Consider the following 25,556-nt stretch of genomic DNA (forward strand, 5'->3'; position numbering starts at 1 on the left):
TCGAGACAAGGTTTCTCTGTGGTTTTGGAGCCTGTCCTGGAACTAGCTCTTGTAGACCAGGCTGGTCTCGAACTCACAGAGATCCGCCTGCCTCTGCCTCCCGAGTGCTGGGATTAAAGGCGTGTGCCACCACCGCCCGGCCTGGTGGATCATTTCTTTTTATGCTGATGTAACACAGTTAATTTCTTAAGAGTATCTTGATTTCTTGCAAATGTTGACGGTTATAAATAAAGTAGCTTGTGTTGGCTAATCTTAATTGTCAACTTAATCAGATTGAGGAATACTGAAGAGATTAGTAAAAGGTGTCTGTGAGGGCATTTCCAGAGACTCTTAGCTGAGGCTCTGACCTACTGGATGGGATACTCCCTGATGGACTCATAATCTGGTGGTGGGAAGGCAGATGTGGGGCATTTGTACTTGGAGAAGAAGGTTACTGAAGGTGTGCTCTTGGGTGCTATAGCTTTTCCAGACCCCCATCTGTTGTGATCTGCTTCCTGTCAATCATGAAGTCCTAGCCACCTCATCTACCTGCTCCTACTACTGTCTTTTGTTGACTGTGGGCCCAGAAGCAACAGAGGCAAAGACTGTGAAGAGAGTCTCTGAAATTGTGGGCAAAATAACTCTCTCTCCTCCCCTAGGGGTTGGCGTGGGCACTTTGGCCACTTGTGCAGACTGTGCAAACACTTCCGTGCAGGTCCTATGCAGACGTAAGCCTGTAGATATGCCTGATGGAGGAAGGTCATTGGCTAATAAAGAAACTGTCTTGGCCCATTTGATAGGTTAGAACATAGGTGGGTGGAGTAAACAGAACAGAATGCTGGGAGGAAGAGGAAGTGAGCTCAGATGCCATTTCCTCTCTTCTCTCTGGGGCAGACGCGATGAAGCTCCGACCCAGGATGGACATAGACTAGAATCTTCCCGGTAAGCACACCTCGGTGCTACACACATTAATAGAAATGGGTCAGGCAGTGTTTAAATGAATACAGTTGTGTGTTGTTATTTTGGGGCATAAGCTAGCCGGTGGCCAGGAGCCGGGTGGCAGGAACGCAACCCGCAGCTCCCTCAACACACGCCTTCCACTTACCTGAGTGAACACCAAAGAGCTCCACTGCTTTATCACAGGGCCACTTGCTTGGTTTTGTAGGACACCTTTCTTTATTTTGTTTTTGTGGCAGGGTCTTGCTAAGAAGCTCAGACTGGCCAGGAATGTGACATCCTTCTGCTGGGATTATAAACACGCACCGTTATTCCCAGCATTTTTCATACAGTAATGGTACCTGCCATGGTTACGGTGTGCTAATGTAACATGTGAGAACAGCATGCCCTGATCATGGGGGTGGGGGCACCATTTTCTGGAGCCTTTGAACTCCTCACTTCTAGTTCGTCATATAATATTTTGTAGGTAATGTGAGCTGAGATCAGCTAACACTGGCCTGGAAGAGATGGCAGGGGCTTTCAAAGATTTTTTTTTATCCTCTTTCCACTAAAAGGCTTCATTACATGGATGATTTAATGGTAACTTCTGAGGGTCTTACATATTTGGAAAGACATCCGAAAACCATGTAGTTTTTAATTGATGATCTCAGTGTTAGGGGTGGGTTAACTCCTTATGAATTGCTGGCCAGAGATGTCCCAGATGCCCCCCTACCAACAATAAAAGCTATTACTCCTGCCTTGGTTGCATGCCAGAACCAGATGGGAAGATCTCATTGCTGAAGAGGCCACAGGCTTTGGTTATAGGACATGGAGAAAGAAAAACTGGGACTGAGCTAGAAACTCCTTCCTGGCTGTTATTCACAGTGCCAGAGATGCTGTCTCTGCAGGCTGCCAATAGCCCCGCCCCCGCTTGGCTTGGACGCTGAGTTCCACACTATCAGCCTAGCAGGTAAAAGGTGCCAACTGGTACAATACAGGCATAGACTGTTCCTGGAACGGCCAATAACTTTAGAAAAGCTTTTTATTTATTCTCTGTGACTTTTACATCATGCATCTTGATCCTATTCATCTTCCTGTCCCTTGGTATCTGCCCTCTGCCCTTGGAAGCTCCCCTGCAAAATAAAATCAAATTTAAGAAGAAAAAAAGAAAAGAAAAAGAAAAATCTCATGGTGGAGCTGTAGTGTGACACAGTGAGTCACGCTGTTTTCTTTTATCCCATACTTAGTTTTTTGTCCCTAAGGGGAAAACATTTATCCCTGTGATAAATGGTCATGATAAAGGTCACGATAAAGGTCATGATAAAGGTTTTTCTACCAAGGAAGAGGAAGAAGTAGCCTTAGATAGAGCCATAGCATTTGCATCCTAGACTTGGGGAAGTTATACTGGGGCATGGTCCCTGGAGAGACAATGTTGGCAATTGTTTTAAACCCTGACTTGGAGTGAGTAAGCCCAGAAGAGTGAGTCTAACCCTTGGGGCAGGTTATGCCAGGTTGACCAGGGACAGCTGAGCTGGAGGAAGACCTCTTCAAGTGTTCTTGAGGATTCTTTTCAATTCCTGTGGACTCCCAACTAGGATTGGAATAAATTGATCCTGATGACCTACGAAAAATAAATGACAGGGTGTGGTGGCACATACCTCTAGTCCCAGCACTCTGGAGGCAGAGATAGGTGAGTCTTTAAGTTTAAGGCCGGCCTGATCTACAGAGCAATTTCCAGGACAGCCAATGTTACACAAAGAAACCCTGTTTTTTTGGGTTTTTTTTGTTTGTTTTTGTTTGTTTAACAAAAAGAAAAATGCCAGTGTTTGACTGTTTTGACTGCAACACGAGCCAATATCAGATGGATGATGGTGGCTCAGCCAGGAAACAGAAGGGCGCATCTTGGTTGTATTTCTCAAGAGAAGCCGAGGCTCTTGGAGGAAGCTAGGAGACATGCAAATGAATGGCTTGCTAAGAATCCCACAGGCTATCTGCCCAGAAAATAGACTCCTTCAGATCAGAAACCATTGTTCAGGGCTATAATACCTCAACAGGAACCCACAGACAGGCAATGGTGACAGAGGCCCTTCTTGTATAGTGAGACAGTATTTAAAAACCATCAGCTGTGCTACAAACCTTTGAGGTGAAAATCCTGTCCCTTGTCAACAAGCTAGCTGAGGCCTTCAGGACATTTACTAATGTGGACCCTCTTTCCCTCAGGGCAAACCCTTCTGAGGCAGCAAACCCCACAGACTCAGCATTTGAACACTGCAGTGTTCCACAGCTGCCATCTGGAGGAGGAATAAGAGCAAAGCAAAGGAGATAGAGGGGTCAACCCCGATGTCACGCGCACCTTCAGAACTGAGGGCCCAGAGGACTAGGCTGGCTACTGCAGCTCCTGACTTCCAAATATCCACCAGTGAAGTTTTGATTCCCTGTCATGTGGAAGGTAAGAAAACCAATCTGCTTAGAGATACTGAGCCTCTGACTCAAACCTTACCTCCCTTTTCAGAAATCTTTCTGAAGGAGCAGAACAAACTCCATTTTGAGAAAGAACTCCGTTTTAGACAGGACCTAACTAGGGGGTGAATGCAGCCCAGCAAAGTCATAAACATTCTCAGGAAACTGTGTCTGCCCTGGCCAATGTGACCCACCAGGGTGTCCAGACAACAGCTGCTTGCTTCAAACCTCCTTGTAGGTATCTGATTAGCTGCCGTTTTGAAATTCTTATCTGCTGACAGTCACTGTTTTGAAATTCCCCTATACCCCAACCAATGATTTTGAAAGTGGTATGCTTTTTACCCAATCCCCAGATGCCAAGGCTTGTGCCACGCTGCTTGCAGTCTCCCTCACCCTGAAGCTGCTGTGGTATCTTGGATTGTGGTTCAAGCTAGCTAGAATAAACAGATACACTCTGTGGTGATTCTGTTTGGGGATTCCACGTGAGGCAGGCACAACACTTTCCTCTTGATCCAGAATGGGAGGTGACCAGTCAGCTTGAGAAGTCATTTGTTTGTTTGTTTGCTGCCTTCCTTGCTTGCTGCCTTGGCCTGGTGCTCACTGGGTAGACTAGACTGACCTTGAACTCAGAGATCCACCAGCCTTGGCCTCCCGGGAGCTGGGATTAAAGGCTTAGCCTGGTGAGGAGCCAATTTTTAATCAGGTGTTCTTTAGTGCCCTTGTTTGTTGTTGGGAAGGACACTTACTGAGTTGCCTGTGCTTATCAATCTTAAAAAGATGCCACTTCTGCCTGTTCTCCTTGAACTCCTGTTTCCAGTACTTCCCTTTGAGGGTCTCAAACACAAGACCAGAGTGCTGTCCATCCAGTTCCTTTTATGTTAAACCTTGGAATTGCTTCTGATGCTATACCTCCTCAGTAATCTATCCCACTGACCAAGAGCCCAGACACCTCGGCAAAGGCTATAACTGACATTCGTTGAAAATTTCTTTGGTAGCAATTGCTTTTCAAAACACAAGGACATTAGCTATGCAGCCCAAGGAGTCTGCTTGATGCTCAAAGGAACTTGATGGGGCAACATGTCAGAAAAAAATTCAAAACAGTTTAAAAACGTTTAACCGATAGTCTCATCTCCAGAAGCAAGCTACACAATAGTGGCTGTCTTGGGTAATGTGTCATCGTGTCTTTTTGGAGTCTTTCCCTGTCTGGGGCCATTGGTTGGTGAAATCATGTTACTCTTGCTTGGATCTTGTTTATAAGCCTCCGGGTAGAATTTATATCTTGGAGACTATAGCAGTTTCAGAAAAAACTTTGACGCCAATATCTCAGCTAGTTCTGACAACACAGGAGATCCAGATCGTCCTCAACCACCAATCGGCAGAACAGGAGGAGGGTTTTCAGGTCCTTCAAATGGAAGTAGTCTTAGAAACCTAGCTAGATTTTTTGAGGCAGGGTCTCTCACATAGCCCAGACTGGCCTTGGAATTGCTGCAGATCAGAGGATGACTTGAACTTTTGATCCCCCTGGCTTTACCTCCCAATACTGTGATTACAGGCATGTGCCACCACACCCAGTTCAAGTGGTGCTGGGGATTGGACCCAGGGTCTGTGTATGCTGGACGAGCACCCTGTCAACTGAGTTACAGCTCCAGTCCAAAACCCGGGTTTTGTCAACTGCTTTGCTGCAGTAGGAACAGAAAATATTCCCTCCTTTTCCTAATTGTTCCTTGTCGGCAAGAGACAGGATCAATCCAGCACGATTCACACAGAGTCTGTGCTGACTGTGGTTTGTTATCGATTTCAGTTTATGTCTAAATAGTCAGTGTTGCCCTGGGACGGTGGCACACGGGTTTAATCCCAGCACTCACTCTGTGAGTTCCAGGCCAGCCTGGTCTACACAGTGAGACTGTCTCAAGCAAACAAGACTGAACAGGAGTTAGTGTTAACGCTTATCCTGGAACTAGTGTATTACTTCTCTTCTGCTTTCATTTGCTATGGCCCTTGGAGAGGCAAGCACCAGGTATCACCCCAGTTGTGTTACAGGCATCAAGTTCTTCTTGCTCACGGCCCTTTGTTCTGGACTGTCCTGATGATGCACTACCCAAGAGAGAAGGCTACTCACCTTCACAGCGAGTTTAGGACCGCTAGGGCTTCCTGTGACCTGTCTCAAAGGAAAAACCGTTCTCTGTTTACACTTCTCAACTGAGATATTTATAAATATGACTTTTCTATTTTTGCAAAATGTTGTAGGTTTATATACATTTGTAACTTCTAAGAGTTTTCATTTTTTTTGAGACAGTTGAGGCAGAAAGCAAACTGCAGACACAATATCCTTCTACACACCACAGCCAGCACATCTGACTCAAAATTTCATTCTCTTACTTTAGTGACCATTAGCCATCAAAAATCAAGAAATTCAAGAGGGAAGATGATGGAGGACACACAGGCCCCTTCTACGTCAATCTCTAGGGAATAAACCAGGGGACGCTGGGTGATGGTTATCAGGTAGGTAGTTGATGCCTCAGAGCCAAGTAATACGGGGAAATCTGCAAAGCAGGAAAGTCCAGTGCCCATTTCAGATGGACTGGATCGGTGTGGAGATCTCTCTGCTTCCAGAAAAGGGAAGCCCCAAGACTGCTGGAAGCCATAGCTTACGACAGGGAAGTCTGCACTGAACTTAGAGTAATGAACATTTTACATGATAGAGAGGCAGAGAGGAGATACCAGGGTGCCGTGGCAACACAGACAGGAGTAGGAAAGATGCTGGGAGAATCCTCTCTATCCAGCACCTACTTGAGTGTAGCAGGGACACGGAGACTTAGTGCTAATTATGGATGCCTGACCTTAGCTTAGGCTTGTCTCTAGCTGTTTAAACTTAAGTTAGCCCACTTCTATTAGTCTAAGTGCTGCCCCAAGGCTCGTTGACCTCGTCTACATACCGTCCACCCTGCTCGCTTCATGTCTGGCTGCCTGTGTCCTGGTTGGCTGTACCTCCCCCCAGCTGTCTGGCTCCCCTTTTATCTCTGCCTGCCAGCCCTGCCTGTCTCTTTTCTGCCAGTCTATTGGTCATTCAGCTTTTTATTAGACCAATCAGCTGCCTTAGGTAGGCAAGGTGAAATAGCAACCATCTTTACATAGTTAAACAAATGCATCACGAACAAAAACAATATACCTTTAAATAATTAAACAAATATTTATTCCACAACATTGGAGTTCTTGTGAGAAACCATTTTAAAAGACCTCTGTTGAATTAGAATTAGGTGTGACCTCAGTTTCTCCACAAACAGCACCTCCTGGGGAACCTGGACCAAGTGTCACAGGATCAGACACTGAAGCCTTGCCAGCAGAACTCTCAAGGCTGTAAGAATGAGCCCTCGAGTCAAAACTATACAGTAAGCAGTCACGTGAATAAGTCAACCAGAGTCTGAAGGGAACTTAAACACTAGTGACTGGAGGAACTGCACAGGACTGGGGCCTGAGTCACAACCTGACCTGTGGTGACAGGGCACACCTCACACAGTACCTCCATCATGGAGGTGTTACAGCAACAGGGGTCTCCAGAAGCCCTGTGCAGAGGGTGATGACCATCAGTGATTTGACCTCAGCTCAGAGCCCAGGAGACACCCAGCCCAGGGAGCACGCTCAGCACTCTGCTCCAGCCAGCACTCTCTCCTTGTACATCCCCTGTCCTTTATTAACAAGGTCAATGAACACACATTCACTCAGGTCAAATGTTCCCAACAGTGCCTGGAGGCCTGTCAAAGGCTAGCCCTTACTAACGTGTCTTTGTGTCTTTGTCCATTATTTCCTTGCCTTCTCACAGTTTGCCCCCTTCCTTTGTCTTCTCACTTCAGGCTACCACTGAAGTACAAGCACCATAGCTGAGAGGAGGAGCAGTGGAGGAAAACCTTGGGGCTGGCAGTGTAGCTCTGTAATAGGGGCTCACCTAGTATGCCCCAGACAGCAAACAGACACCCAAACAAACAAGAATAACTCCAAACCTAACACAAAAGTGACACCAAAGGAAGACCTTTCAAACAATGTTTGAGAATAATCTTAGAGGTTGTTTTTGTTCAGTTTGTCTCTGAAGACAGCATAGCGTGGGGTAGCTGAAGGGTTGCATGTGCTTGCAGAAGACAATACTCAGTCACTGAGAGAACACATGGCTTGGCAGGTCACTACAGGACCCTCTGACAAAGGCCACGTGAGCCAGTTTGGTCTATGTGGGACACCCTCTTCTGCAAAGCTGAGAAACCCAGAGCCCTGCTGAGCTCTGCTTTCCTGTCTGGGGGATTAGAAATAAAAACAAGAAGAAGAAAGAGACAGGGAAGGAAGGAAGGAAGGAGGGGCAGAGGGAGGGAGTGTGAGAGACATCAACCGTTAGTCTTTCCACCAAACCCTGTAAAATGTGTTGATGACAAGAAATTAAAAAAGAAAAAATGTTTTTAAATCTCCCTCAGCTTTAAAGACATTAATGCAAATGTTCCCCATCCTCAAACCCAGTAAAACCTTTGTTTACCCAAAGGCCCAGCTGCATTCTCAGATCTTAAACAACAAAAGTTGCCAGCTCCTTCCTTTACCCTTCATTTCCTCTGTGCAGATGATGCTTTGAAAACCAGCGATAGGAGGATGATCTGCAGCTGCCTTCCTATCCTGACAGTCACCACCTGGCTTAGAATAAAAATCAAGCACACTTCTCAGCCAGAGCACAGCTCCCCCTCAGCAAAAGCAGAGCTCCCCTCAGCAAGAGCAGAGTTCTGCCCCGTCCAGAAACTCCATTCAGAGTGGTGGTTGGTCTCTCTTATTGTGACTGAAAATCTGTTTTGTTTTGTTTTTGCCTTTGTTTTTTCAAGACAGGGTTTGTCTTTGTAGCTTTGGAGCCTGTCCTGGAACTTGCTCTGTAGACCAAGCTGGCCTTGAACTCACTTGAGTGCTGGGACTTGAGTCACATGCCACCACTGCCCGGCTCAAACCTATATTTTAACAGGAGGTAGGGGAGAGAGAGAAAGGTTTTGAGATTTGACTCAGACAGAAGAGGTAGATCACATAGCAGCAGCTAAGGACTGGCCTTTTTAAAGAGGTGAGAATCACCATCAGGGAGGAAATGAGGAAATGAGCCCAACTGAGGTCCCACAGTAGGCCAAGATGGAAGTTAGTGGTTGATACGTGGGTTGCCGTGAGACCCGTCCTCCAAACTAGACAGGCTGAACTCTGCATAGACTCCCTCACATCATGGCTTCTCCCTTGACAGTGTCTTCCATTCCTTTTGCAAGAAAAGAAGCCCCGCTGAGTTCCCTGTCAATGCCCTAGTGCTGAACCCAAGGCCAGCAGGACTCGGGAGGTGTGGGCCTCAAGGTTGGCCAACCATCCTCACAGCCCAGCTTCCTGATGGAGCCACCACGCGGAGGCTCTTGGAAGCAAAGTGATATGCGGGCAGAAGCTGTCTTCCCAGGGGCTGTTTGCCTCCCTCCCTCCCTCCCTCCCTCCCTCCCTCCCTCCCTCCCTCCTCCCTTCCTTCCTTCTTTCCTTCCCCCTTCTGTGTTTTGCCTGCATGTATGTTTTCTGTGAAAGAGAGAGAAGCATTTCTGTATCTCCCAAAGCTCTCTGAGGAGACATGATGAGTCTGAGTGAGGCAGGAGGAGTGAGGGGGACAGCACACTTGTAGGCAGGTCAGAAGCAAGGGGTGGATCCCAGTGGTCCTGAAAGAAGCAGACAACCTACTTCAGCAACATAGAGGTTGTCATTCTTCTTGATTACTCCCATTTTGAAGGACTTCCCACGTCTCCTCTTGCCCCTCTCCACCCCTGCATGAGCTATGAGAAAAGGTGGTTGAGATGGCCAAGTCCTTGACTGAGGTCAGGCAGGCACAGCCTACTTTCCAGATGGCTGCCCTGTGCCTGTGAGTCCAGCAGCTGCAGACAGCAGCCTGGTTTCCAGAACACACAGGACCTATCTCCTAGCCCCGCCTCTCACACCGACAGTCCCAAGGACAAGGCGCATTCACCACGTGTCCTTTCCCACTTATATGGGTCCTAAGTTTTCCTAAATGGAGAACATATTACCTGGCATGCCAGAAGAAAATGACGTGGCTCTCTGTTTCAACCTGGTTGTTCCCAGGTCTCTCTCACTCACCATAGGGAAATTTTCCCCATCTACGCCCACATTTCCATCCAGAGAAGGTGGCAGTGATTCCGTCCCAAGCTGCACAGCCACCTCCAAAGATTTCCGTGTGAAAGAAGCCATTTCTGATAAAGCAGGATAGGGAAGGTGCTGGCAGCCTGGAGCCACCTTGTGTTTCTCCTGAGAAGCAACTAAATTCAGAATATTAGACTCACTAAGGTTGAGAATTCCATGCACCCTACAACTAGACCTCCGTGGGAACTAGAGATAAACCCAGGTTTCCTAAGGAAACAAACGAAGAGGGAGGGAAGCTGGGGACATTTTAGAGCAAGTGCACTGTGTGGAGGGGACTTTCCTGGAAATAACACTCATGCAACTAAATTGAATTTTAGTGACAAAGACAAGGGAATTTGGACAGAAAAGGGGTTAAAAGGACAAGCACTGATCCTGGGCACTGTACATTTAAAAATATCAAGTTTCTGCATGCGACTGGATGGATGCTGCTGACAAATAGAAAATGTAACCCAGTCTAGAAATGTCGTGACTGTCTTACGAAACAACCGCAGCACGCTAAAGACAAACATTGACCTCTGAACTCAAGTGATGAAATGTCTTCCCGCTGCACAAGAGGAGACTGGTGGCCAAGGCAGCCCCAGAGTTAGACAGACCTGGCAGCAGAGCACAAACCAGCCTTTCACAGCCCTTGGAGCCTCCAGCCTGGGACTGAAGAAAGCTGTCGGTGTGAGAGGCGGGGCTAGGAGATAGGTCCTGTGTGTTCTGGAAACCAGGCTGCTGTCTGCAGCTGCTGGACTCACAGGCACAGGGCAGCCATCTGGAAAGTAGGCTGTGCCTGCCTGACCTCAGCCAAGGATTTGGCCATCTCAACCACCTTTTCTCATAGCTCATGCAGGGGTGGAGAGGGGCAAGAGGAGACGTGGGAAGTCCTTCAAAATGGGAGTAATCAAGAAGAATGACAACCTCCATGTTACTGAAGTAGGTTGTCTGCTTCTTTCAGGACCACTGGGATCCACCCCTTGCTTCTGACCTGCCTACAAGTGTGCTGTCCCCCTCACTCCTCCTGCCTCACTCAGACTCATCATGTCTCCTCAGAGAGCTTTGGGAGATACAGAAATGCTTCTCTCTCTTTCACAGAAAATGGCCAATCTATATTCTTCTCAGTGGATCAAGTCTGTCAATAGGACATAAGCATGCTATTCTACTCTTGGAAGGAAGAGTCAGAATGAAGATTCAGGTTGACTGTGCTGTAAACCCTCTGAATTTTTGGGAAGAGAGAGTGAGAGAGGAGAGAGAGAAGGGGAGAGGGGAGGGTGTAGGGAGGGTACAACAGACATGGGAAAGGGATGAACCTCAGAAAGGAGAAGCTGAGTCCTCAAGAGAAAGCCCAGCTTTACTGAAGCTGCTACCTTACCCCTCACATCCCTGCAATCCCCTCCCTTACTCCTCACACCCCTGCAATCCCCTCCCTTACCACTCACACCCCTGCATTCCCTCCCTTACTCCTCACACCCCTGCAATCCCCTCCCTTACTCCTCACACCCCTGCAATCCCCTCCCTTACTCCTCACACCCCTGCATTCCCTCCCTTACTCTTCACACCCCTAGGTGCCCTCCCTTACTCCTCACACCCCTGCAATCCCCTCCCTTACTCCTCACACCCCTGCATCCCCTCCCTTACCACTCACACCCCTGCATTCCCTCCCTTACTCCTCACACCCCTGCATCCCCTCCCTTACTCTTCATACCCCTAGATGCCCTCCCTTACTCCTCACACCCCTGCATCTCCTCCCTTACTCCTCACACCCCTAGATGCCCTCCCTTTCTTTCTCCTTATACAACCCTAGATGACTTTAGACTCGTCGGTTCTTACACACAACTGGGAATCAGCTATTGTATTTGCCCCAAATTCTTTCACTGCTAGGACAGTGAGGGATGGAGGAGGAGCACTGATTCTCAGTGCAGAGGGACTTTAAGATGGAGACTCCCCTCACCTCCTTGTGTCATTGCTCAGGTTGTTCGGTCATCCTCATAGTGAACCGTATTGAAAAGTCTTCATCTTCCTGTGGTGTCATTCGCATCACAGGACAGTGTCTGCATAGACATATTTGGATTCTAGATAATGACTGCCGTCACCCAAACAAGACGAGCCAATGGTCTTTCTGAGATGCTTCAGAATCAAAAGCCCCAGCCTCACTGGCCATCATGACCAGCACTAGAGATACAAATGGCTTTTTTTTTTTAATTTGAGACAGGTTACATGTTGTTTGTTGCCATTGTTGATCTCAAATTCATGATGTAACTGAAGTTGGCAAGCCTTCTTCTCCTGTCTCCCAATGCTAGTCATGGGCAAGCACCCCTTGCCTGGACAAACACCTCTTCCTTTAAGGTTTGTTTATTATTCACCCATTTTTATGTGTCTGGGTGTTTTACCTGCATTTATGTTTGTACACCACATGTGTGCAGGGTCTTCAAGGCCACAAGAAGGTGCTGGATTTTGTGGGGCTGACTACAGGCAGTGTGAGTTGCCATAAAGGTGTCGAGACTAGAATCCCAGCCTGGTCCTCTTGAAGACCAGCAGTGTTACTAACTTCTGAGCACCCTTGTTTGTTTGCTTTTATCTGAGTACCACAAACAGTATTAGCAATGACAAAGCCATGGCCTTCCAACCATGTGGAATTCTGAATCATTTCTTTGTTGTGAAACATGAATCTAAGGGTTGAATCCTTGGAGAATTCACCTCTGTGTTTGTTCGTAATAAATCTGATCAAGTCTGTTCCAGTGACATTCAAGAGCAGTTTTTCTCTGATTTTTCTCAGACAAAATCTCCCAGGCTGAAAATCATGATGAGGATGTTTAGAACAATGTCATGGCAAAGTGGCCTTAACCGTTAGTGACAGGATGGGTGTAATACATGTAGTATTTTCACATGTCTGCATGCCATAAGGTAGAGTCCAGTATTAGAGGTGAAATTTCTAAATGCACGGGCCCGAGAGGGAATAGCATGTTGTCTTCAAGCATTGCTGTGACTTGTTTGAGAAAAAAAAAAAAAAAAAAAAGGAACCGTCTTTGTACAAAGGAGCTTAAGGGTTTCTGCAGGCCTTGCAGAGTTTTGTCTGGACATTTATGCATAGTAAAGACAGTATAATTTTCTTTTAGGGGCTGTAAAAGTTGTAGCATTTTGGAAAGAGAATTCTTCAAATTGTCCTGAAATAAACATACCACACTTAAAACATATTTGTGTTTCTCTGGAAGGCAGGAGCTGCAGTGGTGTCAGAGGTTTCCAAAGGATGAATTCTTGGCCATGTTCCTCCTGTGCAGACTATGACAAAAAGTGCTTTGTTTGCACCAGTGTTGATTTAGGATTGTTCTATCAAGCCCATCTGAGTTTCATGGAGACATTTACGTAACACAGAAGAGGAAACAGTTTTGTTTCTCAGTTGCTGCAGTAAATGTCAGATAAGCATAGAGAGAGGGGGGGGGGAGGGAGGGGGAGAGGGAGAGAGAGAGAGTTCTACTTGACAGAGAGTTTGACTATGGACCAGATCATCTTTGAGCACCAGGGACCTGAGTGAAGGGTTCTGCACACACTGTCTGTGGCACAGTGTCCTGCTGGCCTGGCACAGAGGGAGAGCAAGCTACCCCTGCTAGCCATGAACCCCCGCTGGACCACACCTGGCCTGGCTCCGGAGATGACACCCTAATCATTCTTTTGTGTTACAGGTACCTTTTGTTGTCCTATGTGAATCTTGTCTGAGAGTTTCCCATGGGTATGCAAAACTTGGTTAGGGGAAACTGGAAAATCATGGTACCTCATGAATCAGGTATTTGCACTTGACATTGTATTTTTGGGAGTTTCATTCAGGTTGTTTTGTGATATGGAAATCTACTAGCGAAAGTGTAAACATAGGGAAAAATAAAAATGCCAAAGGGCTAAGGGAAAGTTCTTCAGTCCACCCCACTGAGGCTGCAAGGCTAAATCCATTCTCCACAAGTGTCTCTGAGTCTGCATTTCACCGGCCTGCGTGAACACACACACCAAGGTGCATTGCACACAACATTCTCCCTGCTTTTCAAAATCAGGGACTAAATGTGGGTATTTTATAGTGACTTCTGATCACCTTCAGAGATTTACCCTCTGGAGTGCACAGACACACAAACAGTAAAGATCATCATTGCTAGGCCTCAGGCAGTGCATATATCCAGAAATGAGTTTAAGCTGGGCTATAGAAGGAGATAAAAGCCAACATTCTGAAGGCACTTGTGAAATAAGTTCTGTGTGCCGAAAGGAGTCACTTCCCTTGCCCCTGGCAGAAGGGCCATGTGGTTTTCCATTGACAAATACCTATGGCTGCACATCACAGCCCATGCTCCAGCAGAGGGGCTTCCCTCCACCCAGTCACTCTTCCTCCCTTTAGCACACTCTTCTCTACTGTGCTTTCTCGTGCTGATCGCTGCTGTCTCACTTCCCTAGTCCCAGCCATATCCTGTGTGTTTCAGGATTCTTCCAGATGTCTCTGTATATTTTCTCTGTCTTATCCATAAAAATAAAAAAGAAACTTCCCCCAATAGAGGGATCATTTCAGTGCTCTCTTTACTGTACCCTTTTAATACAATCATCATCATCATCATCATCATCATCATCACCATCATCATCATCGCAGGCCAGACATGGTTGTGCATGGTTTAGTCTCAGCACTCAGAAACAGGCAGATGAATCTCTGGTCTACATAGTGAGTTCCAGGCCAGGCCAGCTAAGGATACATAGTGAAATTCTATCTCAACAAACAAAACACACAAAATCAGATAGATGTCAGGTTTTCACCCTCTTGTAGATGGAGAAGTCACTCAACACTTAAGAACACTTTCTACTACAGAGGAGCCTAGTTTCAGGCATCTTCTCTCATGCACACATGCACACTCACACATCACACACACACACACAAACACACACTTCTTAAAAATGGGTATGGCTCAAACTCCAGAATGTCAGGTTCAATGGAAGCTCTACTCCCCCAGTTCTGGGACCCATTTCCCTCTACCAAAGAAGTAATTTCCTCATCACTGTCAGAAGGGACAAATGGCTATCTGTGTGCCTATTAGCATATCAAAGTGCAAACTGACCTCCAAGGTCACTCAAGTGTATCAGTGCAAGCTGACCTGCAGGGTCACTCAAGTGTATCAGAGTGCATGCTGACCTCCAGGGTCACTCAAGTGTATCAGTGCAAGCTGACCTCCAGGGTCACTCAAGTGTATCAGTGCAAGCTGACCTCCAGGGTCACTCAAGTGTATCAGAGTGCATGCTGACCTCCAGGGTCACTCAAGTGTATCAGTGCAAGCTGACCTGCAGGGTCACTCAAGTGTATCAGAGTGCATGCTGACCTCCAGGGTCACTCAAGTGTATCAGAGTGCATGCTGACCTCCAGGGTCACCCAAGTGTATCAGTGCAAGCTGACCTCCAGGGTCACTCAAGTGTATCAGAGTGCAAGCTGACCTCCAGGGTCACTCAAGTGTATCAGAGTGCATGCTGACCTCCAGGGTCACTCAAGTGTATCAGAGTGCATGCTGACCTCCAGGGTCACTCAAGTGTATCAGAGTGCATGCTGACCTCCAGGGTCACTCGGTATCACAGCCACCTGTTCTCCTCACCCCACCCATTACCCTAAACGTCTCCAGTTCGTGGCTCCACTTCCAGCTATCGCTCATGTAACTGTCTCTCTCTCTCTCTCTCTCTCTCTCTCTCTCTCTCTCTCTTTTCTGCCCTCTCTCTCAGTTTTCTTTCTCTTTCTCTTCCTCTTCCTCTCTCACCCACTCCTCATGGCCCAGTTTGGTCTACTACTTCTTCTGGACTCTTGCAGATACCTTTGGCTGTTCTCTCTCACACAGCTGCCACCAAAACCTCCCCTCAACCAGACCTTGGAGCAGCCACATCCTCAGTTTATAATACGGTGCTGAAATCCTCGGTTTATACATCTGGTGCCAAAAGAAGCCTGCGACCTGTGGAGAGTGAGGATACTCTCTGCCCTGAGACAAAAGAACCTCTCCTTTGCTAACCCATCACCGAGCATCTTCCTGCTCTCATTCCCCGCCCACCAATGGGGAGGCAGATCTGAGTACTGGCCTAATTTGATTTCCTAATTTGAAAAATCTACTTTGCAACCAAATTAAGTCGTGTGTACTTCACTTTAGTCTTGTGATCCCTTGGCTTATGTAGGCAGAAGTGCATAAGCTACTGGAACATGAAAACCAGGCTCGTGCCTCATCAGATCTTCGTCATTCCCACTACAGCGGCCCCTAGATCCTAGGGATGCTGACTTATTTGGGCAACACACGAAAAACAATCTTCATTGAAGAAATTTTTCTTCTGGGACTGGGGGTGTAGTTGATAGTGTTTGCCTTGCATGCATGAAGCCCTGGTCTCCAGCTTTAGCCCCTTGTGAATGAGATGTGGTAGGGTCGCTCAGAGGCGGAAGCAGGGTGAGCAAAAGTCCGAGGTCAGAATAGAAAGCAGGCTACTGCCCTGCCCCAAAGAACTCAGTCCCAAAGTGAGGCTGGGTTAGGGCTTTTAAAGTGTCCCATTGCATGGCACCAGGTCCAGGCAAAGGGAATCATCTCCCACGCCTTGGTACTCCGAACTCTTTGATCTGTACACCTTAGAAGCCTTCGAAGAAACCCTTTGTTTACAGGCAGTACATGCCCCCCTAGGAGAGGAGGGGAGCTTGGTTAGCTTTATTTCTGCTCTGTAGGTACAGAGTATTGAATATTCCAGATCATGGTGGAAAACAGCGGGAAGTGGCCAGAAGTGACAGAGCTTGCCCCGGAAGTCTCTCCCTGCTCAGACAGTCTTCCCTCTCTTTTCCAAACCTCCTGTAACTATCTGGAAAATATTCCAAAGAAAGACAGTTGTGACCCTCTCATCGGCTACCAGACTGGTGAGACAATGGACCCTGTCTCAGTGAGGGCTCCTGCTGCTGCAGTGAAACACCAGGTCCACATCACAGGAAGTCAGGTTCGGAACTCAAGCAGGGCAGGGACCTGGAGTCAGGAGCTGCTTCTTGGCTTGTGCACTGTTGGGTCCGGAAGGGTCATGCAAACGATGGGGCCACAGCCCAACAAATCTATTAAACCAGAAGTAAACAGAAAAAGAAAAGAAATTATCGTGGGCACACAAAGCTTCTCAGCTATAGCTGTGACCACAGCCAGAGATCAGGCTTCCGTAGCTGTGGCCATGGGGGCTGGTTTGCGGCCTTGTCTTATAGTAAAACCAAGCACCAGGTGTGGGTCAAAGAGCTTCTGTAGCCTTGAGGTCAGGCTTAAAGTCACATTACATTGTAAGTTGTACAACCTTCTGTTATAGAACCTTAGAGTGTTAACTTAGGATGTTTGCCGAAGCCTGTGGCTGACACAGATGCTTTTCATTGTCCCTGAAAGAATTCAAGGCAGAGAATAGAGTCACACAGGGGGACAGTTAAACAAGCAGAGGGTTCCACAGAGGCAATAGTAGAAGCTCACCTTTGTCCCCAGGGCCTGCCTGGCTAGGAAGCTGGGAGGCAGGAGAGGCTGCCAGGGTGTCTGCTCTCGAGGCTAACAGTGGCTGCCAGCTTATTTTTTTCCTCCCAAAATGTATTTAGGCTTATGACTTTCTATATTCCTATATTCCTATTTCTGAAACCTATATTTCTATGTTCTTATTCTTGGACTCTTCATTCATCATGGCTTGCTCAGCCTGCTTTCTTATAGAACCTGGGGCCACCAGTTCAGGGATGGCCCCACCCTCCCCATGGGTCATTGTAAAGAAAACGCCCTTCAGTCGGATCTTACAACTGAGGTTCCCTCCTTTCAGATAACTCTAGCTATCTGTACAAACCCCAACAAATTAGAACTTCCCCAAGTTTTCCTCAGCTGCTGCCAAGGTGTTTGGCTTTGAGGAAGCTAAGGCAGATTTGGGGTGAGGCTCTCGTTTCATCTGGTGACTAGCACCATGCTGGCAGTCCGCACTGTTGTCGACATCTGGGAGCCGAGGTGATGGACGCGGGAACAGCTGTGTCAATGTTGAACCCTTCTGGTCCAGATTGTTTGCAAAGGCCTTGGCCAGGATCAACATTGGAAGACTTAACCTGCAGCATGGGGGCTGCTCGGCCCTTTCCACTGTTGCTGCCATTGCTAAGAAGAAAGTGGAAGCAGAAAAGGAAGAAGAGGAGCCCGGTGATGGTGTGGGCTTTGGTCTTTTTAACTACGCCTCTTTTGTTAGCATGTTTAATAAAAAACTGAACCTGTTCAAACACACGATGACAAGAAAAATAATCTCCCCAGCAGTCTCATGCTGGCGAAAGAAAATGCCGGGTGGGGTCGTGTGGTAGCCAGGGGAGAGAGAGAACTTGTCAGGCCACCTTGCAGGACAGTGATAGGTCAGGGATGGGAGGGGCCGCACTTTGATCTGGACTGCTTATCTGTGGATACCTCTCGTCTTCCATGTGAGCCTAAAAAGTTTGTGTCAGGACCCTGCAGATGGACTTGGGGTCACCAGACTCCATTTGTTCCTTTTCCCAATTTGCCACATTGGCCACATTACCTTTCTCTGCTTTTTGCTATTGTTTGTCTCTTTGACTGATCTATTGAGGATGATTGTCTGAGCCTGGCTTGGTGAGATTGCCACAACCTAGACTTTGGCCCTCACAGCTCCACCAACACCAGAACCCTTGACCTGCAGACAGCTTATTCCTTCTTTCTCCCCCAAGAAAAGCACTGCTGGGAGGCCTGGAATCCTGGCTACCATCAATCTGGTTCCATTCAGAATGGCGAGGGACTTTCCTCTCTGTGATTCCCGGGATGGCTATGTGGCCTTTCAAACCTCCAGGTTGAAATTGGCGCAAACACTTGCTCACAGGTTACAAGGGCTCTGTGAAGGACTGCAAAGTGTGCGTGCCATTGTCCCAGTGGCTTGCCCTGCTGCCCCTTGGGAATCAGCACCTGAGGTTCAAACTGCATTCTCTCTTTCCTTGGCAGCCCTGGGGCTTTTCCCATCCAAGCTTACGATGCCCTTGTTTTTATCAGTCAGGTAAAATTGGCCAAGATTTACTTCTCCTGTTTTTCTTGGAAGCCAACCCCTTTGTAACCCATTTAAGCTCCACACCACAGGGACTGAGTGGCTGCAGAAACTAGCTTCCAATTTGCCCCGAACTTCAAACTCAAAGTTTAGGTAAGTAGTCCAGAGACTATTTCTGCTTGACAGTTAGAACTGAGAGAGTTGAGGCCAGTCACTTTTGACTGATACCAACTCAGAAAAGCTGGACCAGGCAAAAAACTAGAGGGAATCAGGGTGAAGGCAGGGCATAGACAGGTGTAAGAACTAACTCATGGGATGGGAAGGACAGAGTACCCAGGGTGGGCAAGGAAGTATGTGTCTTTAGAATACAACTCAATCCCTCAGGCCCTGGACCAAGTTCTCCTGTACTATAAGGCTATCAACTATAGTCCTGGGTGTCAGGGATGACTCAGGAATACAATTTAGCTCACTACATATTCAGAAAAACCTTCTGACGAGCCATTTGAACACAGTGTACAAATGTGTTCTGTTTTTCAAATGTATTTTATACAAAAGAAACTCCAGTATTCAGAATACTGCCAAGAATTTAGGTGACACAGCCCACCACCTAGAGAAAAGAAAGACTTCTCTTCAGTAAGTAATGAAGTAAAACAGTGTTAGTATTTGCATGATCTCTCAGAAAGGGTAATCTTCCAGGCTCACCCAAAGTGGAATTGGCCTGGGGAGGCTGAGGTGGGGGGAGTGTGCTGGGGAGGCTGAGGTGGGGGGAGTGTGCTGGGGAGGCCGAGGTGGAGGCTGCAACTCTTCTGAGAGTGTGTTCTTTTTTCTCTTCCTTTTCTTGTCAGGGTCCTCAGAGCAGCAAGGCTACAATGGCTCTGCAGAAGTCCCTCATCCTGCTCCCATTGCTTGTCCTGGTGTTTGGATGGGTCCAGCCTTCGCTGGGCAAGGAAACTTCTGCCCAGAAGTTTGAGCGGCAGCACATGGACTCAACCGGCTCCTCCAGCAGCGCCACCTACTGCAACCAGATGATGAAGCGCCGGAATATGACCCAGGGATACTGCAAGCCTGTAAACACCTTTGTGCATGAACCCCAGGCAGATGTTCACGCTGTCTGCTCCCAGGAAAATGTCACCTGCAAGAACGGGAATTCTAACTGCTACAAGAGCCACTCCGCCCTGCACATCACTGACTGCCGTCTGAAGGGCAACTCCAAGTACCCCAATTGCGACTACCAGACCAATCAGCTGCAGAAGCACATCATCATAGCCTGCGAAGGGAACCCCTTTGTGCCGGTCCACTTTGATGCTTCTGTGTAGGGCTTCACCTAGGCCAAAGCAGTCAGATGTCTCTGTCTCTCCACCTCATCATGCCAGTACCTGCCCCTCCCGTTCTCATTCTTTCCCAGAAAGAAATAGTCCCTGTTAGGGCTTCCACATGACCAAACATGCTTCTCTCTGCTGTGCTGTGCTCCTGCATGGAACAAAGAAAGCAAGGTAGCCCTCGCCAGAATGTGTCCCTTCAACCTGACACTTCCTTGACTTCAGAATCATGAAGCAAATAAAATTCTGTTCATTATATATTGCTCAGCCAGAGGTGGTTTTTTTCGGGCAGTTCACAATGGACTAAGGACAGCAGGCAAGCCATCCCATGGGTCCAGACCTTCCCCACTCCTGGCAGCTTTAATCATATTACCAAAACTAGAATGTTCTACCTCTCCTACTGAGTGCTCATCCTTCTCCTACTTTTCTATATAGTAGGTCTAAAGTCTGTCTCAGCACCCAGTAGCCAAGTCCGTTGGCCCCATGCCAATACAGTCCTGCCGCCAAGAGAGTAAAAAGAACATCACTTTTGCTTCTGCCTTTCTGTGAGCTTCCTCTAGTCATGGTTCACTCCACACTTTTTTTTTTTTCAGTGTGAAGGAAAGGCAGCTCTGGCTCTTGCCTTTTCTCCTGCTTCCTCGGACTGATGCAGATCTGATGGGGAGAGTGGAAGACATGGGGGCTTCAGCCTCAACAACCACTCTGGGAGTCAGAGTCCAATGATGCTCGTGGGAAACAGTGAAGGTGGCACCGTCTTGGCCATGTGGGAAGCAGGGTGAAGGGTATTTCTGTAGCACTGGCCACTGTCACTTCTGAAACAAAAGGGACAGTTGTTCTGCAGATCAGTCAATGGATTTAGACATATTTGTGTTTTCTTCTTTTTAACCAATGATGGTTTTGAGCTTTTTTTGTTTTTGTTTTTGTGTTTGTTTGTTTTTTGAGGCAGAGTTTCTCTGTGTATCCCTGCCTGTCCTGGAGCTCACTCTGTAGACCAGGCTGGTCTTGAACTCAGAGATCCGCCTGCCTGTGCCTCCCCAGTGCCAGGATTGAAGACGTGTGCCACCGCTGACCCCCTGGTGGCTTTGAACTCTTGATCCTCCTTCTTCCACCTTGTGCCATCTTGCCCCAGCTATTGTTGGAATGAACTTCTTCCATGTTTATCTTCCCAATTCTTTTTCATTCTTGTGGGGGAGGGGCAGTTTGGGACAGGGTTTCTTTGTAAAATGGACCTGGCTGTCCTGGAACTCACTCTGTAGACCAGTCTGGCCTCAGACTCTCAGGAATCAGCCTGTCTCTGCCTCCTGAGTGCTGGGCTTAAAGGTGTGCACCACCACCCCCCAGCTCCTTGTCTTAAAGGAGAAAAAGCAGGGCTAGATAGAGTGATGGGTGAGTGGTTGAGAACACTTACTGCCCTCCCAGAGGCCCCCAGTTTGTTTCTCATCACCCACATGGCAGCTCACAACCACCTGTAACACCATTCCCAGGGTCTCTGGGACTCTCTCTCTCCCAGCCTCTGAAGATATTTGCATGTATGTGGTGCACATAAACTCATGTAGACACATACACATAATTAGACATATAAGAATTAAAGAGATAGGCTTTATCTTTCAAAACAGTTTTATGTCACATGCTAATCTAGCCACGATTGTCTTCATAACTCAACAGAGAACTTGCTCCTCTGAATGCATGGGGCATGCTCTACTAGTGTGGGGGCTGCGTGGGGGCTGGGTGGGGACTGCGTGGGGGCTGCGTGGGGGCTGGGTGGGGGCTGCGTGGGGGCTGTGTGGGGACTGCGTGGGGGCTGCGTGAGGGTTGCATGGGGCATGCTCTACTAGTGTGGGGGCTGCGTGGGGGCTGGGTGGGGGCTGCATGGGGCATGCTCTACTAGTGTGGGGGCTGGGTGGGGGCTGGGTGGGGGCTGGGTGGGGACTGCGTGGAGGCTGCGTGGGGGCTGCGTGAGGGTTGCATGGGGCATGCTCTACTAGTGTGGGGGCTGGGTGGGGGCTGGGTGGGGACTGCGTGGGGGCTGGGTGGGGACTGCGTGGGGGCTGGGTGGGGGCTGGGTGGGGGCTGGGTGGGGACTGCGTGGGGGTTGGGTGGGGGCTGCGTGGGGGCTGCGTGGGGGCTGCGTGGGGGCTGCGTGGGGGCTGGGTGGGGGCTGGGTGGGGGCTGGGTGGGGGCTGCGTGGGGGCTGCGTGGGGGCTGCGTGGGGGCTGCGTGGGGGCTGGGTGGGGGCTGCGTGGGGGCTGGGTGGGGGCTGGGTGGGGGCTGCGTGGGGGCTGGGTGGGGGCTGGGTGGGGGCTGCGTGGGGGCTGCGTGGGGGCTGCGTGGGGGCTGGGTGGGGGCTGGGTGGGGCTGGGTGGGGGCTGCGTGGGGGCTGGGTGGGGGCTGGGTGGGGGCTGGGTGGGGGCTGGGTGGGGGCTGGGTGGGGGCTGTGTGGGGGCTGTGTGGGGGCTGGGTGGGGGCTGCGTGGGGGCTGCGTGGGGGCTGCGTGGGGGCTGGGTGGGGGCTGGGTGGGGGCTGCGTGGGGGCTGGGTGGGGGCTGCATGGGGGCTGGGTGGGGGCTGGGTGGGGGCTGGGTGGGGGCTGCATGGGGGCTGGGTGGGGGCTGCGTGGGGGCTGCGTGGGGGCTCGTGTCTCACTTCCTAGAGTTTCCTTACAAGTTGGGAAGGGCTTATTCTGAAAAGTCAATTTCTTTCCTTTCACACCTGCCCTGCGTCTACAATGTTAGAAAGTTTGACCTGGCTCCAACTCAGCCAACTAAAGCTCCCTGTGCTCATGGTTCCCCGTGTGTACCACAGCTTCCTAACACAAGGGGATAGGTCTGTACAGTGGAGCGTGGCCGTGTGCAGGCAGACATCCAGATCAGAAGGCAACAGGAAGTGGCTGTGACACTGAGTGACCTCGTAGGCTGGCACAGCGACACACCTACTCCTGACAGTGCCACTCCCTGTGACTTATGGGGGCCAGTTAGATTCACTCTCCCACAACACCCTTTACTGTGGGCTAAATCACGCTCTCTGAAAACTCATAGGCTGAAACCTTAGCCCACAGAACCTCAGAATATGACTGAGTTTGGATAGAGCCTTTTAAAAAGGTGACTGGGTTACCCTCTCTGAGGAGTGGATGGGGGTGGTGTGGAGGGTAGGTGGAGGGATTGGGAGGAGGGGAGGGAGTGGGAATGGGGATTGGTATGTATAATGAAGAAAGGTAGTTTGTTTTCTTTTAAAATAATAAAAGAAATTAAATAAAAAAGTGATTAGGTTAGAAATAGTTGATGAAGATAGATATAACCTGAAGGTTAGACAGACAGCCAGACACCTATCACATGCATGTAAGAAGGATAGATAGAAGTTGATCATTTGAAAGCCAAGAAGAGACCCCCAGAAGAAATTAACCCTGCCAGCATGGTGACCTTGGATTTCCAGATTCTAGAATTGTGGAGCAATAATGTTATGATTCCCACTGCCTTGTTCTTGGAGCCCACAAGACTCTACAGTGAATGCACAGTGGACAGATTCATAAAGGGAAACCCATGAGTATACACTTATGGGACACCCATTTTGCAGAGCTGTGGAAAGACTTGTCTTTTTGAAAAGTCACTGTCTTATCTATAAAAACCTTGTGAAGCCATGATTCTTCCCTTTCCCAAACACCTCAGCAGTCTAACTTCTGCAAGGAGCCATGGAATGACCTTGCTTCATTCCCCTACACCATGAGGCCTTGGAGTGATTACATTCCCTCTTTGTTCTAACAGTCAAATTTGCATAGAGACTATCCTACAAAACTACCTACTAACAGGCCACATAGAAATATCTATAGAAGACAGGCATGGAGAAGGAGGGTAGCCTGCCCCACCTTTGCTAACAAACAAATCTGCGCATCCCCAAAACTAGTTATCACCAAAGAGATTGGATGAGGAGGATGGGGGATTCCAGGACTCAGCGATGGTTAGCAACTTTATCTGAGGGTTTGGGAACCTATGATCCTCCAGAGGCTCCACACGGTGTTGCTGACCCTCCTTCACCCCAGAACATTAGCTCAGAAGACTGTATCTGGTAACTACTCCTCTCCCACATGAGATGGATGAATAGAAGTTATATCCAGAGAATTTTTAATTTAAATGTCCATGGAAAAGAAAGTATTGTGTGGGGGGGGAACTCTGCTTCATCTAACAGACTTATTTTATCTAGTTTTTTTCCATTGATAAATATATATTCTGATCATGGTTTTCCTTCCCCTATATATTCTCTGGGGAAAAAATCAAAACAAATTAAAACAAAAACAAACAAACCACCTCATATTATCTAAGTTGGAAAGATCACTGTTGTCAAAATAGAAAAAAAAAATCAAAATCCAAGACACCAAAAAGACAGTGACAGTCAATAGTCATTGTCAACCTGGCAGGGCCTGGGCTCATCCCAGAAGGCCCTGGGCATGTTTCTAGTTTGTGTTAGGTGAGATGAGAGGCGTCCCACTGATGGCCAGTGACATCCACAGTCTGACCAGAAAGAGGAAGGCCGATGGTGCCCAACATTCTCCACCCTGCTTCCTGACTGCACACCCTGCACATCCAATGTGGTCTCCTGCACTCGCTGCCACGCCTTCCTTGCACCATAGGCTGTGCCCTCTGGAACCCTCCTGCATTCATTGCTTCTTATTAGGTACTGGGTCACAGCCACCAGAAAAGTGATGAGCACAGTAGGCGTACCTGTCAGCCATACTTGTAACCCCAGTGTGCACAGGGGCTCCTGACAAGGCTTGGCTGAGTTCTTCCCAGAGCTGGGAAAACAGAAGAGTGAGCAACGAGGCACCTGCAACTCCAGCACTTGCCAAGTGGATCATGAATTCAAGCCCAGTTCTATTTCCATAGTGAGTTCTAGGCCACCCTGAGGTACAAGGAGGGGTACTGGGGAACGGGATCAAATTTAATTCAGAACAAACAGAAGAAATTAATAAAAATCAGCATATAAATCAATGAAAGAAAACAAACCCTAATTTTTAAATGTATTTTATGATGTGCATAGGTGTGGTGCCTGCATATGTGTCTGTGCACCATGGACACATCTGGCACACTTGGAGGCCAGAAAGGGTGACAGATCCCTGGAGCTGGAGTTGCGGATGATTGCCATGCTTGTGCTGGGAATTAAACCTGGGTCCTCCTGAGAGGCCAGGGCTCTTCACCACTGAGCTGTCTCTCCAGCTCCAAACAATATGTTTAATAAAACTAATGGCTCAGGGCTAGGAAGGAAGCTTAGTTGGGGGGCTGCTCTGCCCATCGAGGCCCATTGTTTTCGGCACAAGATGCCCTACTTCCCACCTCCAGAGCCTGGAGGCGTCTACTTTAGGATTACCTGCATTCTTAGGAGGGCCCTTTACTTATAATCTTTCCCAGCACCAACCAGCCCAGTCCAGATGCGTTTTCCCTACCGCACAGCATGCTGGGGCTGTTTAGGGTCACCACAGAGGCTCAGAGGCACCGATTTCTTACACCAAGGGCTCTAGGGGGCCAGTCTGTATATAGACACCATGAAGCTGATATGGAAATCTGGAATAAACCAGCTAAACCAAGGCAGACAATGGGTATCTGGGGGCTATAAAGCAATACAAAACAGGGTGTGGTGATATTTTGTCTGTGCTCTAACAAATAAGCTTGCCTGAAGATCAGAAGGTGATGCTAGCCAC

General features: G+C 48.5%; 1 protein-coding gene across 1 annotated transcript; it reads left to right on the top strand.

Annotated features, from left to right (window-relative positions):
- The first annotated feature begins 18,661 nt into the window (after positions 1-18,661).
- Positions 18,662-20,110, top strand: Rnase1 (ribonuclease A family member 1, pancreatic). Its single transcript, XM_041639081.1, has 2 exons — positions 18,662-18,705; positions 19,398-20,110. The coding sequence occupies exon 2, from the start codon at positions 19,422-19,424 to the stop codon at positions 19,866-19,868; it is 447 nt and encodes a 148-aa protein (XP_041495015.1). The 5' UTR covers positions 18,662-18,705; positions 19,398-19,421; the 3' UTR covers positions 19,869-20,110.
- The last annotated feature ends 5,446 nt before the right edge of the window (positions 20,111-25,556 follow it).

Source organism: Microtus oregoni, unplaced genomic scaffold (genome assembly GCF_018167655.1).
Source record: "Microtus oregoni isolate MIOR12 unplaced genomic scaffold, Mior012 000056F_ref0000123, whole genome shotgun sequence".
Taxonomy (NCBI): Eukaryota; Metazoa; Chordata; class Mammalia; order Rodentia; family Cricetidae; genus Microtus; species Microtus oregoni.

Excerpts from the sequence above, each read along its gene's own strand:
- Rnase1 (XM_041639081.1), top strand. The coding sequence starts at position 19,422 with ATGGCTCTGCAGAAGTCCCTCATCCTGCTCCCATTGCTTGTCCTGGTG.